At 35.5% G+C, this 21,371-nt stretch overlaps 1 protein-coding gene across 11 annotated transcripts in view; it reads left to right on the top strand.

Annotated features, from left to right (window-relative positions):
- The window catches only part of enah (ENAH actin regulator), a 206,182-nt gene that overhangs the window by 5,212 nt on the left and 179,599 nt on the right, over positions 1–21,371 (top strand). For 6 of the 11 annotated variants that reach the window (XR_012395480.1, XM_068215435.2, XM_073932422.1 and 3 more), the window contains exon 1: positions 6,395–6,706. The exons of 4 other annotated variants lie outside the window; for them this stretch is intronic. Coding sequence is in view for 6 of the 7 variants with exons in the window: in XM_068215435.2 (XP_068071536.2) it covers positions 6,702–6,706 (5 nt within the window). In the remaining variant the exon portion in view is untranslated. 11 annotated transcript variants of the gene reach the window in all.

Here is a 21,371-nt window from a genome sequence, read left to right as displayed (position 1 = left end):
CATGATTGGCGCGTTGACATAGAATTAGCGTGTAGAAGGACGAATTGGCATATATTGTAGTGAAGAGATAGGCGGGGATTAGTGGGAAAATTGTCACGTGGTATTAGTTACATTTTGCAGCAATGGTCAAGTCGGATCAATCATAGTTATTTGTGATGACTATTTAAAATCAAAGAAAATGGTAGAATAAAAAAATAACTGTTAAATGTGTTATATATATTTATATTGTAATATATAATATCATTTGTAATATTAGATATTAAACAATCAAATTTAAGGAATATATATATATCTATATACACAAAGAACCTGTGATTTAAAGGAGAAATCGACTTTTTGAGCCCGCATGCGCCTTCTGCCGGTAAACAACGTACTTCTCGTATGGAACTACTTTGTCAAAAATTTTGCATGACGGGCCATAGAAAGAGTTCTAGACTGACGTGTATTTACAGAGAGTGCTGCCTAGAGGAATATTTGTTAACAAAATTACATAACACCCCGAAAAGCAAAGCACAGACCATTTTAATGTGGTCTTGTCATTGCTCCGTAAACATTTCCTGCTTCAAGCTATTTCATAACTGTAACAAGAGACAATTCAATCATAACTTAATGTTAAAACAGTGATTATAACATTAATGGCTATTTTGAGATCTCGGAAGCTATTGAAATTAAAAATGTAAAACAGGAAATATGTTGGGACCATTGCTTTTATTTACATCCCTCAAAATGTTCTATAGATGTTTTTTAGAGCGTTCTTTGTAAAACTGCTTTGGAATGACATTTGTTGTAATTTGGTTGAGTTAAATTTCACGATTAGACTGCATAATTTAATCATTTATTTACATATTATTATAGTTTTTAGGGCTGGATTATTCATTGCTCAGGGGCCCATCTGCACGTATGGCCCACCTGGTGGGAAATGTATTACAATTTATTTTTATTTAATGTAGTCTATAAACTTTTAAGATAAAAAACAATAATAAAACATACATTTTGTAATAGAAAAAACATGAACAACGTATCAAAAATCATGCAAGAATCAAAAAGGTGGCCCACAATTGTGCCTAGTGGCCTCTGAGTTCTTTACTCAGCCCTAGATACTGTAGGAAATAGTAAATATAGTTTAAAAATCAATGGCTGTTATACAAAGAAGGGACAACGAAAACAGTAAAGCATCGACTAGAATTAGAAATTTGACATTTCACTTTAAAACGTTGAACTATAGTTTACTATTTTGTCGTAAACCAAACACTTTTTGTGAAATGCTTCACTTTTGTTGAAAGCAGATTTACAGTATAAGCCATTCTCATAACAAGCTTTAGAGGACATTTGACATCAAACTCACAGCACATGCAAAGACTGAGTTTGTGTCGAGCACTACTGTGAACAAAGTTGCTTTAAAGTTATTATAAAAACACTGTATAGCTGCTCATGTTAAAAGACTGTCTATCACCTTATTTCTATGATTATGACAATACGTTGCAATCTGAAAATCAAATACAACCATATTTTGTTCTCAGGAATTATTTGAATTAATATAAAAGTTTTATACACTCGCCAGTGAAGTCTTTTTCTCATCCGGTCTCATTTTTTTTTTTATCTCATTTTGTCTTTTTTTCGAGTGTTATTATTAGGCCCAGACTGGTTCTGATGCTCATACACAGGAACATGTATTTATTTATTTATTTATTTATTTGTAAAATTATTTTATTGCAATATTTTTATTTCATTTTGTACATTTATTTTGTTTTTTTATTTATTTTATATATTTTTTAAAAATTATTTTGTTTATATACTATATTGTATATAGTACAAGCCATTTTCCAATAAGAGAAATATGGATTACATTTAAAATTTTACAAAAAGGGTATAAAAAGTAAGAAAGAAAGAAAGAAAGAAAGAAAGAAAGAAAGAAAGAAAGAAAAGAAAAAAACAAGAAAAAACAAAAGGGCAATATTAATGGAGAATATTAAACAAAGAATATTAAACTGCTTTCTTATAGATGTTTAAATTGTATTTATGTACAGTTCTTATTCTTGTTTAAAAATCATAAAATGGGGTTTACATTTAGTATTTTTACATGTATGAATATAAAACTTTGCAATAAATAAAATGAGGTTTGTACAGAAACTTGAATTAAGGATTTTCCCCTTCAGTGTAAAACCTCAAAACAACATGTATAGTCTATAACTATAGGGCCAGACGGAATCTGCGGACATTTTTTGCTATTTCTGCGCAGAATTTAATATATGAAATAAAAAGTAATACATTTATAACTTGCATTTAATGTTTACAATGCAAATCCAATTAGATCCACTTTATTTAGTAAACAAAGCAAGTCTCTCATATAATATATCTACTAAAAGACAGAAAATATTGCTTTATAAACTATATTGTAAATAAATCATATAAATATTTTCATAGTAGTCAATAATATTACTGAAATTAATTTAAAAACTGAATAATTATACATTTACAAACATTTACACAAGTAAATAACAGAATCAAGGATGCGCTAAAAATCTGCGAAATTCTGCGTGTGCAGATTCCATGTGGGCCTACCTATAACTTAAAGAGAAATCGCCACAAATCTTTTGGACAATTGAAGCATTCACACCAACGCAAAAAGATTCAATAAATGGACATTCTCCAAAAAAATAAAAAGAGCAACAGATTCAGAGGAAGCCTCAGAAAGCAAGAGATGTCAGTATCACTTCTGAACCGCTTAAGAATGTTAGGTGTCCACCAGTAGATGGCAGTGTAGACTTTATAAAAGCTGAAATTAGACATCAGGATTTGGGCTTGCATTCCATATGATTTCCCTTTAATGTTGCCTATAGTCAAATGCCCTACCACATATAGTCATACACTCCTCATATATATGCCACACGTCGATATGAGTGACAGTGGTAGTTGATCTAGTAACTGAGATGTGGGGGTTTAACCCTGCTCAGATCACAAGCTTTGAACACTTGTGATGAACCCTCAGATTACCACTGGCATCAAAGCACACCACTGGCTCCTTTCATGAACAAGTGACAGACAAAACGTAAGTCAGAGTCAAATGACATATACAGTACTTAGACATCGCAGTGTGGTGAGAGATTTAATGAATGTGATCAATGCCCTATAAAATATCGAAATTAAAATAATGAATTCACCTTTGCGTGAAGTGATGTAATGTTTTTTCACATTAACAGCCAAAATAAAAAGCTTGTTTTGACATGATATATGTGTGTGCACTGTGTATATGTATTATGAATATGAATACACATTTGAGAAAACGTTCATTCATATTTAGATATGATGCAAATTATACATTTAAGTATCTATGTAACAAATTTGGGCATCACAGTGGTGCAGTGGGTAGCACGATCGCCTGACAGCAAGAAGGTCACTGGTTCGAGCCCCGGCTGGGTCAGTTGGCATTTCTGTGTGGAGTTTGCATGTTCTCCCTGTGTTCGTGTGGGTTTCCTCCAGGTTGTTTGGTTTCCCCCACAAGTCCAAAGACTTGCAACATAGGTGAATTGAATAAGCTAAATTGGTCATAGTGTATGTGTGTGAATGCAAGAGTGTATGGGTCTTTCCCAGTGTTGGGTTATGGCTGGAAGGGCATCCGCTGCGTAAAACATATGCTGGATAAGTTGGCGGTTCATTCCACTGTGGTGAACCCTGATTAATAAAAGGACTAAGCCAAAGGGTAGCACGATTGCCTCACAGCAAGAAGGTTGCTGGTTCGAGTCCCGGCTGGGTAAGATGGCATTTCTGTGTGGAGTTTGCAGGTTTCCCCCAACAGTCCAAAGACATGTGCTATAGGTGAATTAAATAAGCTGTGTGAATGTAAGAGTGTTGGGTTGTGGCTGGAAGGGCATTCACTGTGTAAAACATATGCTGGAATAGTTGGTGGTTCATTCCACTGTGGCGACCTCTGATTAATAAAAGCACTTAGCCGAAAAGAAAATTAATTAATGAATGAGTCTTCCCACATAGCTAAATTTTTCTGGCCCACACTATCAGCTTTTGCTTGGCCGACATATCGCAGTGAGCTATGATGGACCAAGTCGGGCTTCCAAACATTGATTCAAGTATCAGTAAAGTTCATAACCCAAAACTGAGACTGAAATGGGCCAGATATGTTGGCGTGTCACATCTGCAATGAAATTGATAATCCCAGGAAGCATTGCGCATTGGGTGCACGTTATAGGCATGCCATATCTCAAAGCGACCTGATTGGTAGATTTTTTTTCTTTACTCACAAATAACTTAAATGTATTTTAAATGTGGGCCAAGAAAGGCCAAACTCTTACATGGCCCACATTTTTAACATCTGGACTGAATACTACATTTGACATCTGGCCCATGTCTTGTGTGCTGCCTTAGTGATGGTGGCACCTCTGCTACACCCGGGCCATGTTTGGCCCACATGCTGTATGCCAGTGCTGGATGAATGCTTGCTTTGCCAGCTTCATGCCAAATCTGGGCCAGAGTTCTTTGCTACCTGGGTTGTTTCTATATACAGTGCTCTGCATATAAGCACACCCCTCACAAATCTCTTTTTAAAATTTATATTTTAATAGGAAGCTTTTCAATATTATATTTGTGCATATACATTAGATTAGTCAGTACTGAAGCCAACTCTTGAGCTTATCTTACAAAATAACCTATGGTAACGGTCCAAACACTAGTACACCCAAATTGATGTTATAGAAAAATATTAAATACAAATTTAAAAAAGAGAGAACAATTTTTTGTAGGTTGTAATTTTTTTTGCAATGTTTTGCTTAATTTGCTTAATTGTATTTTCTTTCAATTTCTAAATATGTTCAGTGACTGAAATATTTTTTTAATAAATATATTTGTTTAATAAATATGTTTAGTTTAAATGCAAAATACATTACCTATATTCTCTGAGAAATGGATAAAAACATTCGTTTTCCAAATGGGGTGTACTCTATGTTGAGCACTGTATATGTGTGTGTCACATATACATAATAAAAATGTACAATACACATATTTTATGTCAAAACAAAGTTTTATTTTGGGTGCGATTAATCTTTTTTTATTGACTTTAATAACAAACATACAAAATCCGATCTTGCACAAAAAAGACAATAATAGTAACAATAATATTATAAACACTAATAAAACAGTAAAAAAGGGAAAAAGCGAAAGAAAAATTTTACAGAGATACATAAATAACCATTTATATAAATATCTGTGATATTTTAAAATTAATTATCATAATAATCCAAGAATCTATCACTTTTCTTGTTTTTAACTATTCTAAGAGATTTAAAAAAAAAACATCAATTTCAATTAAAAAAATGTGAAAAAGACGGCTGCAAATTCGAGAGTTTTTGTGTGTGAATAAAATATTTTCCATACAAAATTAAATAGTTCATAATGTAGTTCTTTAATATATATCAGTTTTGCCTTTATAGTAACAAATAATATCTTGTAGTTGAAAATGGCTGGAAGAAGCAATGTAATTACCTATATGGAGATATAAGCTATACCAAAAGCTTTTTGTGTTTTTACACTGAAAAAATATGTGAATCAGGGTTTCGTCTTCAGTTTTACAAAATGAGCTTGTACTATCAACCTCCTTATACTTTAACCAAGTATTCACTGGATATATTTTATGAAGAATTTTAAAATAAAGCTCCTCTGTTTTTTATTGGAAATGCAGTACTTATCAGATAATAGCCAGGCTTTTCTCCCAAGCCTATTAGGTCAATGAAGGATGACCTTTAAAATTTGCCCTTAGGAACAATATACTTTTTATTTTGGAAAATGTGTTGAATATATTTATTCAAATACACTAATTCCATTTAAGTTCAGCTCTGGTTCTTAAATAACATTTTCCTTAAAATTTAAATGAGATTTTAAAGGTTGATGTAGGCATAAAGGAATTGCTTTTTGCACAGCCCTAAATTCTTTAAAAGGAAATGAGAAAATATAATTAGACAAATTGTTCATAAGACAAGACTTATCAAAATTGAGAGAATCACAATTATTTATCTGTTAAATCGTGTTAATAAAAAATAGAGTTATTTCTAATTCTAATAGTAAAGTTGTTCCATAAAATGCATTTATGTGGTGAAGAATTGTGTGAATAACACAATTTTTAGAAAAGAAAAACCTGCAGATGAAATTTTCACAGCGCAATTGTAAATTTATTAGATAGATTATTACATTTTAAAATAAAAGGAAAGCCTGCAGTTTTGTAAAAATATAATGCGATTAATCTTTGCTCAGCACTGACACAAATATGTCACGTATATGCCTGCCTATCTGTCTAAATCCCTGTCCAGTTATCAAATGGGGGCGTGACCTGTGCGTGTCTTGCGTGATGACGTCGCGCAGAAAAGCTCTGCGTCGCTGCTGTGGCTGTAGAAGGGGATCCCAGCGGCACGTTGCCGCTATTAGAAGATCAGGCGCTTGCAAGACCAAACAGAAAATTGCATTCTCACTTACATTTTTTTTCTTCCGTGCTGCAGCATCCACACACAGGGGTGCAATGCGGTAGATCATGTAGACCGAGTTCTTTTTTATTTACTTTCATTTTTATTTTTTTACTTTGCGGGATACAAACTCCTCTGGTCCTGCGGCGTTTCATTCATCTCTTCTTGTGATCAAGTGCGAACTTTGAAAACTCTCTAAAAATTATATAACGCCGAATATATAGCGCGGAATTCATCATGAGGTAAGAAAAATCAGCTTTAATCTTCCCCCGCAGCCATTCGAGATTGTTATAAATACATGCAGATAGGATGTTTAAGGATTTTTTGGTGCGTGTGTGCTATTTGCGCACTGCCTATAAATAATTCATACACAAACAATGGATGTTTTTCATGATATAGGATGTCCTAGAATTAAAAAAGGCAATTAATCGACTGATTGTAGTTTAAATGAATCCATGTAAATGATACAGGTAAATCTATCAATTAGCCAAATTGAGTTACTGCATGTTTTGTATATTTCATATGGGGGTGTGTGTGTGTGGAAAATGCACATTTGTATATCTGCATCTCTCCATATTATGTAAATGGCCATTTGCATAGTCATTATTTTTGTTGCATTGCAGCATGACACTCGAGACATCTTGTTTAGGATGCTTCATGTTCTTGAAGTTGAGTTTATGTGAAAACTTTGACACTTCTGCTCATGTCATGAAGCAAATGAGCATTATTGGGATTTTATGTTAATTTTATATTTATATTTTTATTAATATTTTTCTTCTTTTTTGTCATTCATTTTTAAATAAAATCTGCTCATAGATTGTTTGCTAATGTCAGTTTGACTGATGATCAGATCCATCACACTACATTGTGATGTTAGCATGTTCGCTGTGTCTGGTGATCTGGTTGAGAGCATGTGTTAAAATGTTCAAGCCTTTGGAAGTATTTCCTCCCACACTCCCGCTGAAGACACATGAAGATGGAGCCAGCTGTTGGCAACCTTCACCAGGAGCTGCCCTTAAAGCAGGGTTTGTCTGATATGACATAACCTTCCTTTTAGGTTAAGATTAATCTCTTCTGTATTATTCGGGCCGTCTTCCTACGAACCGCGCTGCTGCATAGTAAAGCACCTCAGATGTACGTGGGTTGCCTCTTGTGTCACAAACAGGATTGTCTCTCGCTCGGGAGGGTGATTGAGCGGAGGCGAATGTTCATGTTTGTTAGCCGTAACAGGTGTGGTTTGTGTGATTTTTAGACCCAGGCTGTTCTCTCTTGCTCATCACGAGCATGTGTTGGGAAGTGTCAAGCTTTTAATGGCGTGACACGACCGTTGACTTTATTATGTGTATGAGGAAGGAACCTAACTGAATTAACAACCTATTTGTGAATGGGTTGCATTGCTCAGCTTGGCTTTGGTTTTACACTACCAGACAAAAGTTTGCATACACTTTGACTGCATGTGTTTCTTATGATGTCAAAGTGCACTGTCAAACAGTATCTGTTCACACTAATCTGCCAAAATGACACACAAAAAAACAACAACAGCAACCAAACTAGCAAAAAAATAAAGCTTTGTTTCCCACACCAGTTAAGTTTTCTCAACGCTCTAAAAAAAAAAAAGCCACACCATAGTTCCACACCATATTTTTTTGTTGAGACAACATAAAGGAATTAAGTGAAAGTATTAGTTTTCAAAAATTTGTGGATTGAGCATAAAACAATTGACTTGTCCCCCCCCCCCCACACACACACACACACAAAAACAACCTTTAGAATTGTTTATGTTGGAGCTCATTTTACATAAGTGGTGTAACATATGTTTTTTGAGTGTAAAGAGCAATTGTTAAGTACTTGCTCATGACCGTAAACACAAACATATGACTTGAGCAGCAATGCCATTTTCAAAATCGTACAATTTTACAGTTGTAATACAGTTAAAAATGCATTCACGAATGACCAAAACACAAAGTTTTTTTTAGTTTTAGTTGAAAACGAGTGTAAATGATCTCCTTTTTGTTTTTTAAATGAACATTTTATTGGTAATGTAATGTAATGTAAATGTAGTTTTGTTACTAAACAAATCTAGCAAGTATCCAGTACTTCACTTTCTAAATTTGCAATGGCTAATGCTAAAGATTGAGTATTAGTATGGCTTCACTGCAAATTCACATTTGTTTAATTAGCGTAGAGACGTTTACAATCTTATTTTTTTGTAAATCACACACTTTTTCAGTTGTTACAGTAAAAATGCAGTTGTCGATTGACCAAAACATAAAGTTTTCTTTGTTTTTAGTTAAAACAAGGGTAAATGAATTACTTTTTATTATTAAATTAGAGTTTTATCGTTACAGTTATTAAAAAGAAACCTGTCAAATATCCAGTACTTCAGTTTTTTCCCTAAATTTGCAATGACTAATGCTGAAGAACGAGTGTTGATCTTATTCTTCACGTATGGGTGGGAGCAGCCATTGAATTCTTTTTGGCTTGAGACATCTGGCCTCATTCACTTCCATCGATTATTATATGTTAAAAATAGCTCGTTGTGCTGCTTGGTGTTGCAAACTGATATTTTCTCATCACATTTTTTTACTTTTTTATGTTTAGTCATGAAACACTTGTTTGTAGATCGAGTAGTTTGACTGTTTTCTGCCGTTTATTATTCCCAGCCATTTCTCCCATAGGCAGCCTAATCGGACGTATTAAAACAAATTGAAAAAATAAGCACACTTCTACAACACAGAATAAGGTCAGTATGTCAAAACATGGCTTTACTGCAAATTCAAATTCACATTTTTGTAATTTGCAGCACATATTGTTTCAATTTTGTTTTCCAAATCGTGCATTTTTGCAGTTGTTAAAGTTATAAATGCAGTTGATGAATGACCAAAAGTTTTTAGTTTTTTTTGTTGCAAATGAGTGTAAATGAACTTTTTGTTTTTTAAATTGCCATTTTATTGGTATAGTTATACAAAGAAATCTAGCAAATATCCAGTACTACACGTTTTCCTCGTAATTTGCTATGACTAATGTTAAAGAATGAGTATGTACCAAAACATGTGACCGGTATGGCATATTTCAGGTTAGTTACTATCTGTAAAATTCTTGTTCCAGAATCTTCAAAATTTCATGAAGGCCAGGTCAATAACACTTCTCTTTGGTTCATAGTTCATGTTTTCAAGTTACTGATAGCTTGACTAAAATAAACTACAGTTATGTGTGTTATGTGTTGACTTTTTACTACTTTACACTGAACTAATTCATATGCTCTGATGTTTTAGCCCAGTCAAGGCATTCATGGTTTTCTACAGGTAAAATTGTCTGTATGATGAACTCATCAGTATGCTCTTGCTGGATCTTTCTGCCATTAAAAACAACTCGAGGCCTTTCAGCATATTCACACCTAATCAGAATGGAATAAAATATGAGCACAATTGTATTGAAGGGGCCATTTAAAAATTTCCCTTCCCCTTTCCGCCTTATGTAATTACTCTCTTTGGTAGAGAGACGTCGTCTACCTCATCTGCACCCCCAGCCCTCTCTTCCTCTATTACACCCTGTCGCCCATTATACTTTCCATTTCATCTCTCATTTAGATACAAAGCTCTCAGTGAAAGTTCTTTATCTTTGACGTCAGTGGCTCAGACTCATCCTTTTGCACTCCTCGCTATCCTCCTCTTGAATTTAAATAAAGCAAAAGCAATCAGGAATGCATTTAATCATTGTGGATTATCACTGATTTGTAGTTCGTTTAAAGCAAGGGCAAAACATCATTGACTAGCTGTGCTTAATCTGGAATAGGTTGGTTGGCATCCTTGTAGGTTAGTGGATTAAGTTTAAGTTTTGATTCATAACCTTAACACAAAAAAATTTACATACTTTCATTGCATCTTGTGGAAACTGCTTCTGGCCTGTTTTTTTTAATGCAATATAGATTGATTTCCCCTGTGATAATCACAAAATTCCTTTCAAATGGAATTTTAGCATTTATCAGTTTTGAATTGTTATTAAAGTTGCACAATATTTTGCAAAATTAATTTTATCGCAAAAAATTGTATATTGAATATAAGTATCGTGGTGGCTCAGTAGTTATCACTGTCGCCTCACAGCAAGAAGGTCACTGGTTCAAGTCCTGGCTAGGCCAGTTGGCATTTTTATGTGGGGTTTGTTTGTTCCCATTGTGTTTACGTGGGTTTCCTGTGGGTGCTCCAGCTTGGAGGTATAGGAGGATAGGATGAACTAAAGTTGTCCGTAATGTATGAATTTGTGTGTGAATGCGAGACTGTATGGGTGTTTCCCAGTACTGGGTTGTGGCTGAAAGGGCATCTGCTGTGTAAAACATATGCAGGAATAGTTGGCGGTTCATTCCACTGTGGCTGAAGGAAAATGAATGAATGTATTACCGGCATGTTGGATAAATTATGTTTATTTTCTGCAGTAGTTGTTGATCTAAATTCAACTAATCAGATGGGGCCTTGCTATGTTTATCCCCAGTAGTTTCTGCTCTGCTTTTGACTGGAACAGCTCAAAGTTGAACCCAGAATTCAAAATTTATTCTTTACCTACTTTCTTTGACATTTTTATTTAAGTGAAAATGCTTGAATTTAAAATGTTGTCAATGCTTATTTAAGGGAGCTGTTTTGGTCCCTTAAATTTGTTAATGGAAAATGGTTAATAAGGACTTTGTAGCAATAGTTAAGGGAACACTTAGAGTCTTAGATCATTAAGCGAAAATACTTAATGGCAGCCTTAAATTCATTAAGTTGACCCTTAGCTTTACTAAGCGTACCCTCAACCTTCAAACTAAGGCAATTCTTAGCTTAAGGACTTTCATTCAACCGTGGTTGAAGGGCAGGTGTAAATAGGGTCTAAAATGTTTTGAGCTTTTGACCACTTCCAGAATATTGTTTGGATTGCTTTCCTAAATTATAATACAATGTATCATTTTAGCATTTATCACAATGTGATCAATTGCAATAGTCACATCATAAAATATGCAATGTTGAGTCTGGATTATAATTCATCATGTGCATGTAATTCTCGAGGCCTGATACTGTATGAGCATTCAGGCAAAAGACATTGTACTGTAGGGTTGATCAGTTTGGCCTAAAATCAAAATCTTGTTTAATTGAACAGTTTAACTCGATTACAATCAATGAACGATTTTTAAACTTTTTTTTTTTTTTGCCCACTTCGCACCGCCCACACTCGACAACGTTACCAAGCCGACCAATCACAGAGCTTGTTCTATTTATATATTTTTAGAGCAACTGCGTGTAGGCTGCGCCAGGTCATATGCTGTGCTCGATGGAGAAGTGTAAACAGAGCGGATTCACATGACTCTATAAGATTGAAAGTAATTGAAAAAATTGACCTGGAAAAATTAGATTGATTATAGGTTCTGAATGTCGCCCAGTCCTATTGTACAGTTAATAACAGTAATAGTGATTTATTTTATTAAAGTGATTATTATTTTTTAATTATATTTATTTACTATTAGTATTGAATTACTATTATATTTATTCTTCAATCACTATACCTAAATACTGAAAACTTTTTATTATTTTTTCTTTATTGTATTTATCTATGCTTTAAATTTATTAGATTTTATGCAGACGTACATGCCTACAGAATCATCCCGGTTAATCTAAAACTATAATTTTTTTTTCAAAAATAGAGGTATCTATCAAATTTCTATTAGTCTTATCGCAATATGTAATGGCAGACTAAAGAAATATCGCAGAGTTAAATTTTTCCAATATCGTGCAGCCCTACCATAAATGTTTACGTTTGACATGCTTCGAACAACCATTAAAAGACTCTCTGCCTACTGACCATCTCTGCCTACTGACCTAATTCTTAATCATTATAGGATGCGATTTTGAAGCACTCTGGATTGAAAGGATTATAACTTTGCCATCGGAAATCATAAGTTTGGTTTAATGGTGGAAAATGTAAATAAAAGCACAACGTTCTATTATCCGATTCTAACACAAACGCCAAGGGTTCAGGATAGTTTTGGGGCTTTCAGAGCAGAAAGAAAAAACACTGCTCTCTGTATCATATTAAGTTGTCATCTTGCGTTCATACATAAATTGTGTGAGCGGATTTTGCAATAAAAGGTTAAAAGAACATAGCCCTGATGAATGTTTCACTTGTCTGCTACTAGTCTTACTGACCAAACTGCTTCTCAATGTCAGGTGTAAACAGAGGCTGCCACTGCTTTCATTTAGGTAAGATTAAAACATTGTTCTTCATCTCAAGAACTTCATGAGGATTGAGATCTTTAACAGTCTGTTATAGCTTTGTACTTTGTAGGTCTCTTATGAACGTTTGACTTAATTTGAGTGGTCTTTACACATTTTTTACGGCCACAGTTCTTTTGAATTCATTCATATTGTATCATCACACCTGCTTTCTCTGCTCTCAGCAGTTTGGGTTTCAGTAAACTGATTCAGTGGCTGGGATTGAGTGATTATACCCACTTCTCCCAAATGCTTTATGGCCACTATAGGGCCAATAAGCCTTTCAGACACCACACTTCATGTTGCATATGCATAAGGATTTGTTGTCAGGTAGCATAGCGCAGCATTTCTTTTCTTCCCAAAGGACTTTCACATTGCACATGCATTTTGTTGCCTGTGAAGAGTTTTCTGGGTTACTAGTTTGAGTGGTTCTTTTAACAACAGCCATAACTGTATAATGGAAGTAGGCCTTAGAGAATTATTACAAATGTTGTCATTAGGTGCAGAAACTAAGCTGCTTGGATGTAAATTGTTTGATGGGCTTCGACAATGAATAAAAAAAGATTAATTGATTGGTTTACTCCCCTTCATATACTATAATGCAGTTTTTTTTAATTATAAATAGATTTATGCCCTCTCAATTTTTTTTTCTGCTATGTTAAGGTAAAAATAAGCTCAGCATTAAAACTGAAACCACCGTGCACCTACAGAGGCTTGCTTGTGTGGGCAGTGTAAACTGTGTAACCTGCTAATATAGGCACCAAAATAAATATGAGCTGTTTTTTTGCGTGAGGCATGTAACCAGTTCCTCTTGTGTGTATGTGTGTATGTGTGTGTGTATATATATATATATATATATATATATATATATATATATATATATATATATATATATATATATATATATATATATATATATATATATATATATATATATATATATATATATATATATATATATATACACACACACACACACACACACACACACCTTACTGACTTTACACTCTGTGTGTCTCTAAGTGTTGAAAGGTGAAAGGAACTTTCTATCTGCCATATGTTTAGTTTACTTGGAGTTCATTATTTTGCTTGCTTTGTTTCCTTTACCCATTCTGTAGTGTTTACAGTGAGCACCTGTTTGTAGTCCATGTAAAAGCAACAGTTTAGCCATTATTTTGGAATTTGTTTGTTTTGCCCATAGAGCTTGTCCTTAGCACCTTTTAGATACACTGTAACAGTGCTGTGTTCTACACAATGGATGGCCAGCCTCAACTCGTCTTTCTATTATAAAATCGCCACATTTGAGGTCTAATTTATTTAAAACCCTTTGATCTTCACTGCCTGATAGATATACAATATGTAGTGGGTCTCAAGCCGGACAAGAAGCACTGCATTGAATTCCATTTCCCCTCACTATGTATTTTAAATAGGACAGTTTATTTTACCCCAGTATTTAAAATAGCCTGCTGCTATTGAGGACACTAGCAATTACACAGTGTTTCATTTAATTTTACACTCGAACAACTAAATGAATGCTGAAGTCTGTTTAACTGATTGTATTGTAATTACATTACAACATTGATGCTGGAAAATAAAAATTGTGAAATTAAAAATAGTCACATTAAGCATTCACTGGACGTTTATCATTGGTTGAAAAACACTAGCTGTGCATTTACCCCATTCCTTCATGTTGTCCCCAAACACAAATCGATTAAGTTAACATTTTTGCAAATTTAAGTGTTAATTTAACATAAAACACTTCAGTATTTTTATATATTTTTCATAGTTTTTAAGGGGTTTTTACCTTTATTGGGATAGGACAATGGAGGTTTTTACAGACAGGAATGTGTGTGGAGCAGGGATAAGGGAAGGATTGCCAAAGGACCTTGAGCTGGGAATCAAACTCTGGTCGCCGTGAGCACCTTGGTGCTATGTGTCGACGCACTAACCACTAGGCACTTAAGTTGTCCCAAAAAAAAAAATTAAGAATTGGAAATTAGAAATTTAAGAATTGTGTTTTCAACTTATTTTAAGTATTTCCAACTAGCAGCAATACAAATTATTGAAAATACTATGACCATGATATTTTTTATTGGCCTTGTACATGTAAGAGAAAAACAAACAGACAGTGGCCGATCACACTGAACACGCTTTTCCATTATAAAAACAAAAGGTGCACCACACTGACAAGAAAAAAAACAGCGCAGTATTTTTTTATGTGCCACTATACTATAGGCCCTTTCACACAGTGATACCGGTAAATATCTGGAACAACTTCACCAATAAATTAAAAAAAACGCTGTTCACACAGGCGAGGATGTTACGTAATTTTTCCGGACAATACCACTCACACATCCATTCTAAATACCGGTAAATTCTGACATCATTAACCAGAAATGAGCTCTAAACGGCTGTGCTTGTGTTTGTAAACATTTGATTACATTACAATCTCTGTGGATGGATCAGTATTGTAAACAACTTCGATGAAAATATATTGAGAAACACTTTTGCATGTCGAGATGTTCATAATGTGTGTATGCTGGCGCTCACTAGGTGCTTCACGTGCACAAGCGTCAGAGAAGTTCTTAAGAAGGAACATAGATCTAGCATAACATCTAGCAGTTAAATGTGTCTGGAAAAATCGAAGTCAAAGGCTTTTATCTTCATAAACAGTGCGGATGTGAATGCGTCTGAGTGTTCTGATTGGCTAAAGTAGACGTCTCACATCAGTGCTTTCTAGACGTGAACGCGCTCTTTCCTGCAATCTTTCTTTTGCGTTTACAAAGTGCAGCGTTCCTGAAAATAAGTACTTATGTTTCAACCACTCTTTCCGGAATTTTTTTTTAGCTAATTTACCGGTATTTTCAAATAGGGCCTGTTCACACATACAGACCTTACCAAAAAGTTGCCGGTAATTTGTGGTCAGCATTTAGAAAAGGTTGTTAAAGTTAAACCTGTTATAGAAAACAGGCTATTGTTATAGTTTAGTGCCTTAGAGGGCCTATTTTAGCGAATGGCAATAGTCAAATGAGTGAGAATGAAATTCAGCTCTGTCTATTCCTAATATACCAATAAATAAATCTGCTAGTGGCTAATAGCATTGCATCTCTAAAAGAGAACTGCTTCTTCTGAAGGAAGTGCATTAATAAACAACGGTTAGATTGTCCCGCTTTATACAAATGCATGTTCAAGCCCAAGAGCACTTTGTTCTCTGAGAACTAGTCATGAATGTGCATCAATTTTGTTCCCGGCACCCTTTTTTATGGAGGAAATTAACGTAATGATTTAACACTTAGGAATTTAATTTTAAAGTCATTCTCGTCTTTTCTTTGATGCATTTTTATCGACGTCATCGTTTCCAATTAAAGATCTAAAAGTTCCCTCTTTGGCAAACCACTTATAGGAACGGTCACCTGACAAGTATTGTTTATGGGAAATGGGGACTATGGGATCACCAGCTGGGTGTGATCGGAGGATGTTGGAAGCGCCAAGTATGTTGGATTGATTAAAACAAATTTTTCTGAAGGACACTGTAACCATTTGGATAGTGTTGCTTATTCATGACCTTTCTTTTTAATCATAATGCATTGTGCATTGCCTTGGGGCTCATCTGTACTTCTTCTGAAAGCAACAATGCGAAAGTTTTTCCACTTTTTGTTGGTTAAATTACAATCAATCTGCAGCCATTATTCAACAGCTCCTGGTGGAAACATCACTGGGCCTATTGAGCTTTTTGACTCGGGGCAATGAAATGATGTGTGAAAATGGAGCTATAAAAGCTACCCAGCTCTAAATGATTAATATCTTGAAGTTCTCACCTTCACTTAACTGTACCCTTGGATAGCATGGACAGACTTGAAGAAACGGTACCAGCATCTAACACAGACTTCAGGCACTCAACCAAACCAACTGAGAAAGCCCTTTTTTTGTGTCGTTTTGGACGCCTATGGACTGGAGAGCTTGTGGTGCTCATTATGTGCTCTATGGCCTTCTGGTCTCGCAGCCAAATGAAACGTCCTTGGATTATTTTCCGCAATATGAACTAACAATTCTCTGAGGGCAACCAAGAATCCCCAATATCTACTTTCCGTCATTGTGCCATTATTTAGGCCTGTTCGCTTTGAACGGATACTGCATCTGAATTAAAGATGAGATGTTTTGTGTGTGTGTGTGTGGGTGCGTTAGGTTTAGAAATCTGGCCAGCATCCCTCTTCTTGTTTTCAAGATGGCATGCTACGCAGCACAACAGCAAGTGGAGGGTTCGTTACTGTCATCCAAGATCATCCTTTCTACCTCAACCCCACTGCGTTTCTGAAGCTGGAACCACAGTTAGGCAGCTACTTTCCCTTTAGGGTGCTGTTGCTATAAGACACTTTCAAAAAAGTGTGAAGTTTGAGGTTGTAAGAAGCTTAAGGGGCAGAGCGTGGTGCTTGCATTTCCCCGTGCGGAGGAGGACATGGATAATTACTCTAATGTGTAGAGTGTTGAAACAGCTGTGAATGTTATCACAACATAGAATTCTGATGAGTTTGCACAGTTGTACAGCTATCTCGAAGACGACTTAAGACTCTAAAGGTCTTTATCAGCAAACACAATCTTTTGCTATGGCAAGTTTTTCCTAAATCTTGCAGTATTATAAAACCAGCCCTTTTCATGTAGTCCTCTAGAATGCCATCGTCTATTGAGGACGTACCGCTGGACCGCATCTCACTATAGTTGTTAAAGGTGATATTTAATTAATCTCATCTCTATCTAACGACTCTTCAGTCTTTTGAATCTATCAGGTAACGCGTCACAGCGTCAGTACACTGCTTTAATCTTTCGCTTTCACACTTAGTAATTTTAGCGAAAACCTCAGATACTGTTGGTTGTGCACCTTTTTTTACCAACCAAGTTTGTCGATGCCATTATAATGTCACAGACCACTGCTTATTAATGCCAGAGTTTAACGGAAAAAGTGATTGACAGGTGGTAATTTGTGTGTAACTTATCTTTATTTATTTATGATTTGGTTATGGGTAAAACAAAGACCATGCAGGTTAGGTAGTTGAAACGGTAGGCTACAAATAATTAATTCATTATGAATTAATTAATTATTCATAAAAAATTAACTCACCGCCACCTATGATGACTATGCCATCGTCCATCACGATGTTTCACAATAGACATCATACGATGCCAAATAGGTCGACATTGGCCAACCCTATTCTAGAATGCTCGATTCTGATTGGACAATTGTGCAGATGCATCCCACTTCTGCTGCCCATAGCAACGTCATATATAAGTTTAGGTATCTGAATCGGGTGCTGTGTTTTACGTTACTCTCATTTTTATGGAACTGCCGCCATCTTGCATCTCAATTATCGATTATACCATGGGTCACCAAACTTGTTCCTAGAGTGTCCTGCAGAGTTTAACTCCAACCCTAATTAAACACACCTGAACAAACTAATCGGGCTCTTACTAGTTATACTAGAAACTTCCAGGTAGGTGTGTTTAGGCAAGTTGGAGCTAAGCTCTGCAGGAAGCTCAGGCCCTCCAGGACTGAGGTTTGTGGCCCCTGGATTATACTGAAAATGGTCATAGTGAGCTTCAAAGTTAATAGTACTAACTACAGTATTGTGTTTTACTTCCATGGTTCCTCCTGAAAAAGTAAAAGTGGAGTTATCGCACAATCGCTTTGTTTTCATTGAATGATACAGGAATTTATGTAACACTTTTTTAATTGTTACTATTATAAACAAAAGCATCTGAAGCTGCGCAATTGATTGAAGTTTTGAAGGTCGAGAGGCTGTTGGTCTGCATTCCTTGTCGCCAGGCCCCCGATGCCCTACATAATGTAGTGCCCTGCTATTGTGAATAAAACATCTCCCTTTTGTGTGTGCAACAATAGAGCTCGACCCTGAAACTGGATTGTTGGACGCTGGCTGTAAAACCTTCTCTGGCTTTTGTGGGCATTTTAACAAAACAGTCCCGATTCTTTAGTGGAGGAGCCATCAAACTGCACTCCGAGATTTTACAGACCGTTTCCCAAATGGCCCTAAAAGCTCAAATGTAATTTTTGTGAAATTAGATACTGTTGTTTTCTACTTTGGCATTTGGCAATAATGGCCTTGAACAAGCACTAGAGATCTCTTTTTCTTTTTGAAGTGTTTATATCTGAGATTCCTTTTTTTGTGTGTGTGAAAAGATGTTTTAGATTAACACTGGTTGAAAGTCTTTTTAACCAGCATTAACCTTTATTTGGACCTTTATTTTTTTTTAAATTGCATCTTTTTATTAACATTTTAACTATAAAGGTTTATTTATACTTCTGCGTCGAGTGATCGATGTTACCCACGGTGCCTACCTTGCATGTAGATGTGCATTTATACTTCTGCGTGCTGCTTGTGTTGCTCTGCAATAGCACTTCTGAAACGCTAGCTGGCAGTAGGTTCTGTTATGTTACTCTGTATTGAGTTTCTTCGTGAGTGTTTTGTTTTGTGTGAACTAGGGTTAGTTTTAAAATGGCATTTTAAAACGAAAACGATACATGTCCACTCTGGTGTTTCATCTAGCATTTCCGAAAAGCCCTCCTTCCACACTATACTGCTGAAAATGCACATCACGTGATCACACGCACACACACACGCACACACATACACACACACACACTTTGTCATGCGCTGCAGTGTCAGAGCTCCAGCAGTCAGCCAAGAAAGCAGTGCACGTTGGGCAGTTTATTAAGGATGTGCCACTGGATTGCATCTCACTATAGTTGTTAAAACTGATATTTAATTAAACTCATCTCTATCTAACTTCACTAACTCTAAGTCTTTTGAATCTATCAGGTAACTTGTCACTGCATCAGTACACTGCTTCAATCTTTCGCTTTCACGCTTGTGCTTAGTAATTTTACGAAAACCTCATTCTGTTGGTTGGTTCCTGTTGATTGTGCACCTTTTTTACCAACCAAGTTTGTCGATGCCATTATACCGGCATAAATCACTCTGCCTATACATGCCAGAGTACCACGGAAAAAGTGATTGACAGGTGGAAAATTGTGTGTAACTTATTTTTATTTATTTATAATTTGTTTATGGGTAAAACAAAGACCATGCGGGTCAAGTAGTTGAAACGGGAGGCTACAAATAATTAATTTGTTATGAATTAATTCAGTGGTCCTCAAACTTTTTTCATCAAATACCACCTCAGAAAAAAACTGTCTCTCCAAGTACTACTAAAATGAGCAGCATTGAAATACAGTAGCATAGTTGGGCCAGTAAAGCAGCTACAACTCTGCACAGTTAAAAAAAACCTGGCAAATTACCTCAGAAATATAGCATATATATAAAATATATGCCATATTATATACATAATTTTTAATAAATTTTGAATTATATGCAGCATGTACATGACATATTTCATTCCTCCGTGTACCACTAGAAGGAAGCCCGCGTACCACTGAATTAATTGATTATTCATAAATTATTCACCATCACCTACAACGAGGATTCCATCGTGATGTTTCACATTAGACATTGTACGATGCCAAATTGGTCGACTTCACTCAACCCTAGGCAAGAATTTGCGGACAGCCAATTGCTGCATTGCTGATCATGATTTCAAGGATTGATAGATCAGTCCTTCACAATTCAGAATTTATCTTGCTCGGTTATCAAGATTAAAAGATTCAGGAGTTGCCAAATTATCTTGGATCCTTTAAGCGTGAAGAATGGAACCCCGGAGCTCGTTCACGGGATTCGACACTATCGCTCCATCCGTGGGCTCACGGCTCTCAGCAACGCCCACGCTCATTACCGATACAAAACCGACCAATCACAGAGCTTGCGCTTGACGTTGTGTAGAGGTTTGAGAGCTGTGCGTCATGGACTATGTGACCGCGCCAGACAAAACGCGTGCGCTTGATGCACAATTATAAATCAGCCTTTAATCACAAAACATTAACACAAACCAACAAACAATACCTATTTTATACACGCACATATATAATAAATAACAGTAATAAAATGAATAATAATAATAATGATAATAAGTAAACAAATAAACAAAATAAGAATATATAAAGATACAAATATTAATAAAATAAATATGATGTACCATAACTCATACAGCTTAAAGAGACGTCAATAAAATCCAAGAATGGAGTCCAGACTTGATGAAAGACCTCAGTGGACATAGAAACCTTTACTTTTAAGATAATCTCATTATGTCTGGATAGATAACTCAACTTTAGTAATCGTTGTTTTCCATGACATAGGTTAACGCAGTGGCGCAGTGAGTACCACAATCGCCTCACAGCAAGAAGGTTACTGGTTCAAGCCTCGGCTGGGTTAGTTGGCATTTTTGTGTGGAGTTTGCATGTTTTCCCTGTGTTCGCGTAGGTTTCCTCCGGGTGCTCTGGTCCAAAGACATGTGGTATAGATGAATTGGGTAAGCTAAATTGGCCGTAGTGTATGTGTGTGATTGAGTGTGTATGGGTGTTTCCCAGTGATGGGTTGTGGCTGGAAGGGTATCCGCTGCATAAATCATATGCTGGATAAGTTGGTGGTTCATTCCGCTGTGTTGACCCCAGATTAATAAAGGGACTAAGCTGAAAAGAAAAGAAAATGAATGAATGTTTTCCATGCACCATTTTTTTCTCGCATGTACTGGAATGTTTTATTAA

Source organism: Danio rerio, chromosome 20 (assembly GCF_049306965.1).
Source record: "Danio rerio strain Tuebingen ecotype United States chromosome 20, GRCz12tu, whole genome shotgun sequence".
NCBI lineage: Eukaryota > Metazoa > Chordata > Actinopteri > Cypriniformes > Danionidae > Danio > Danio rerio.
The sequence above is the reverse complement of the archived record's forward strand: the minus strand, read 5'-3'. Positions and strand labels throughout refer to the sequence as shown.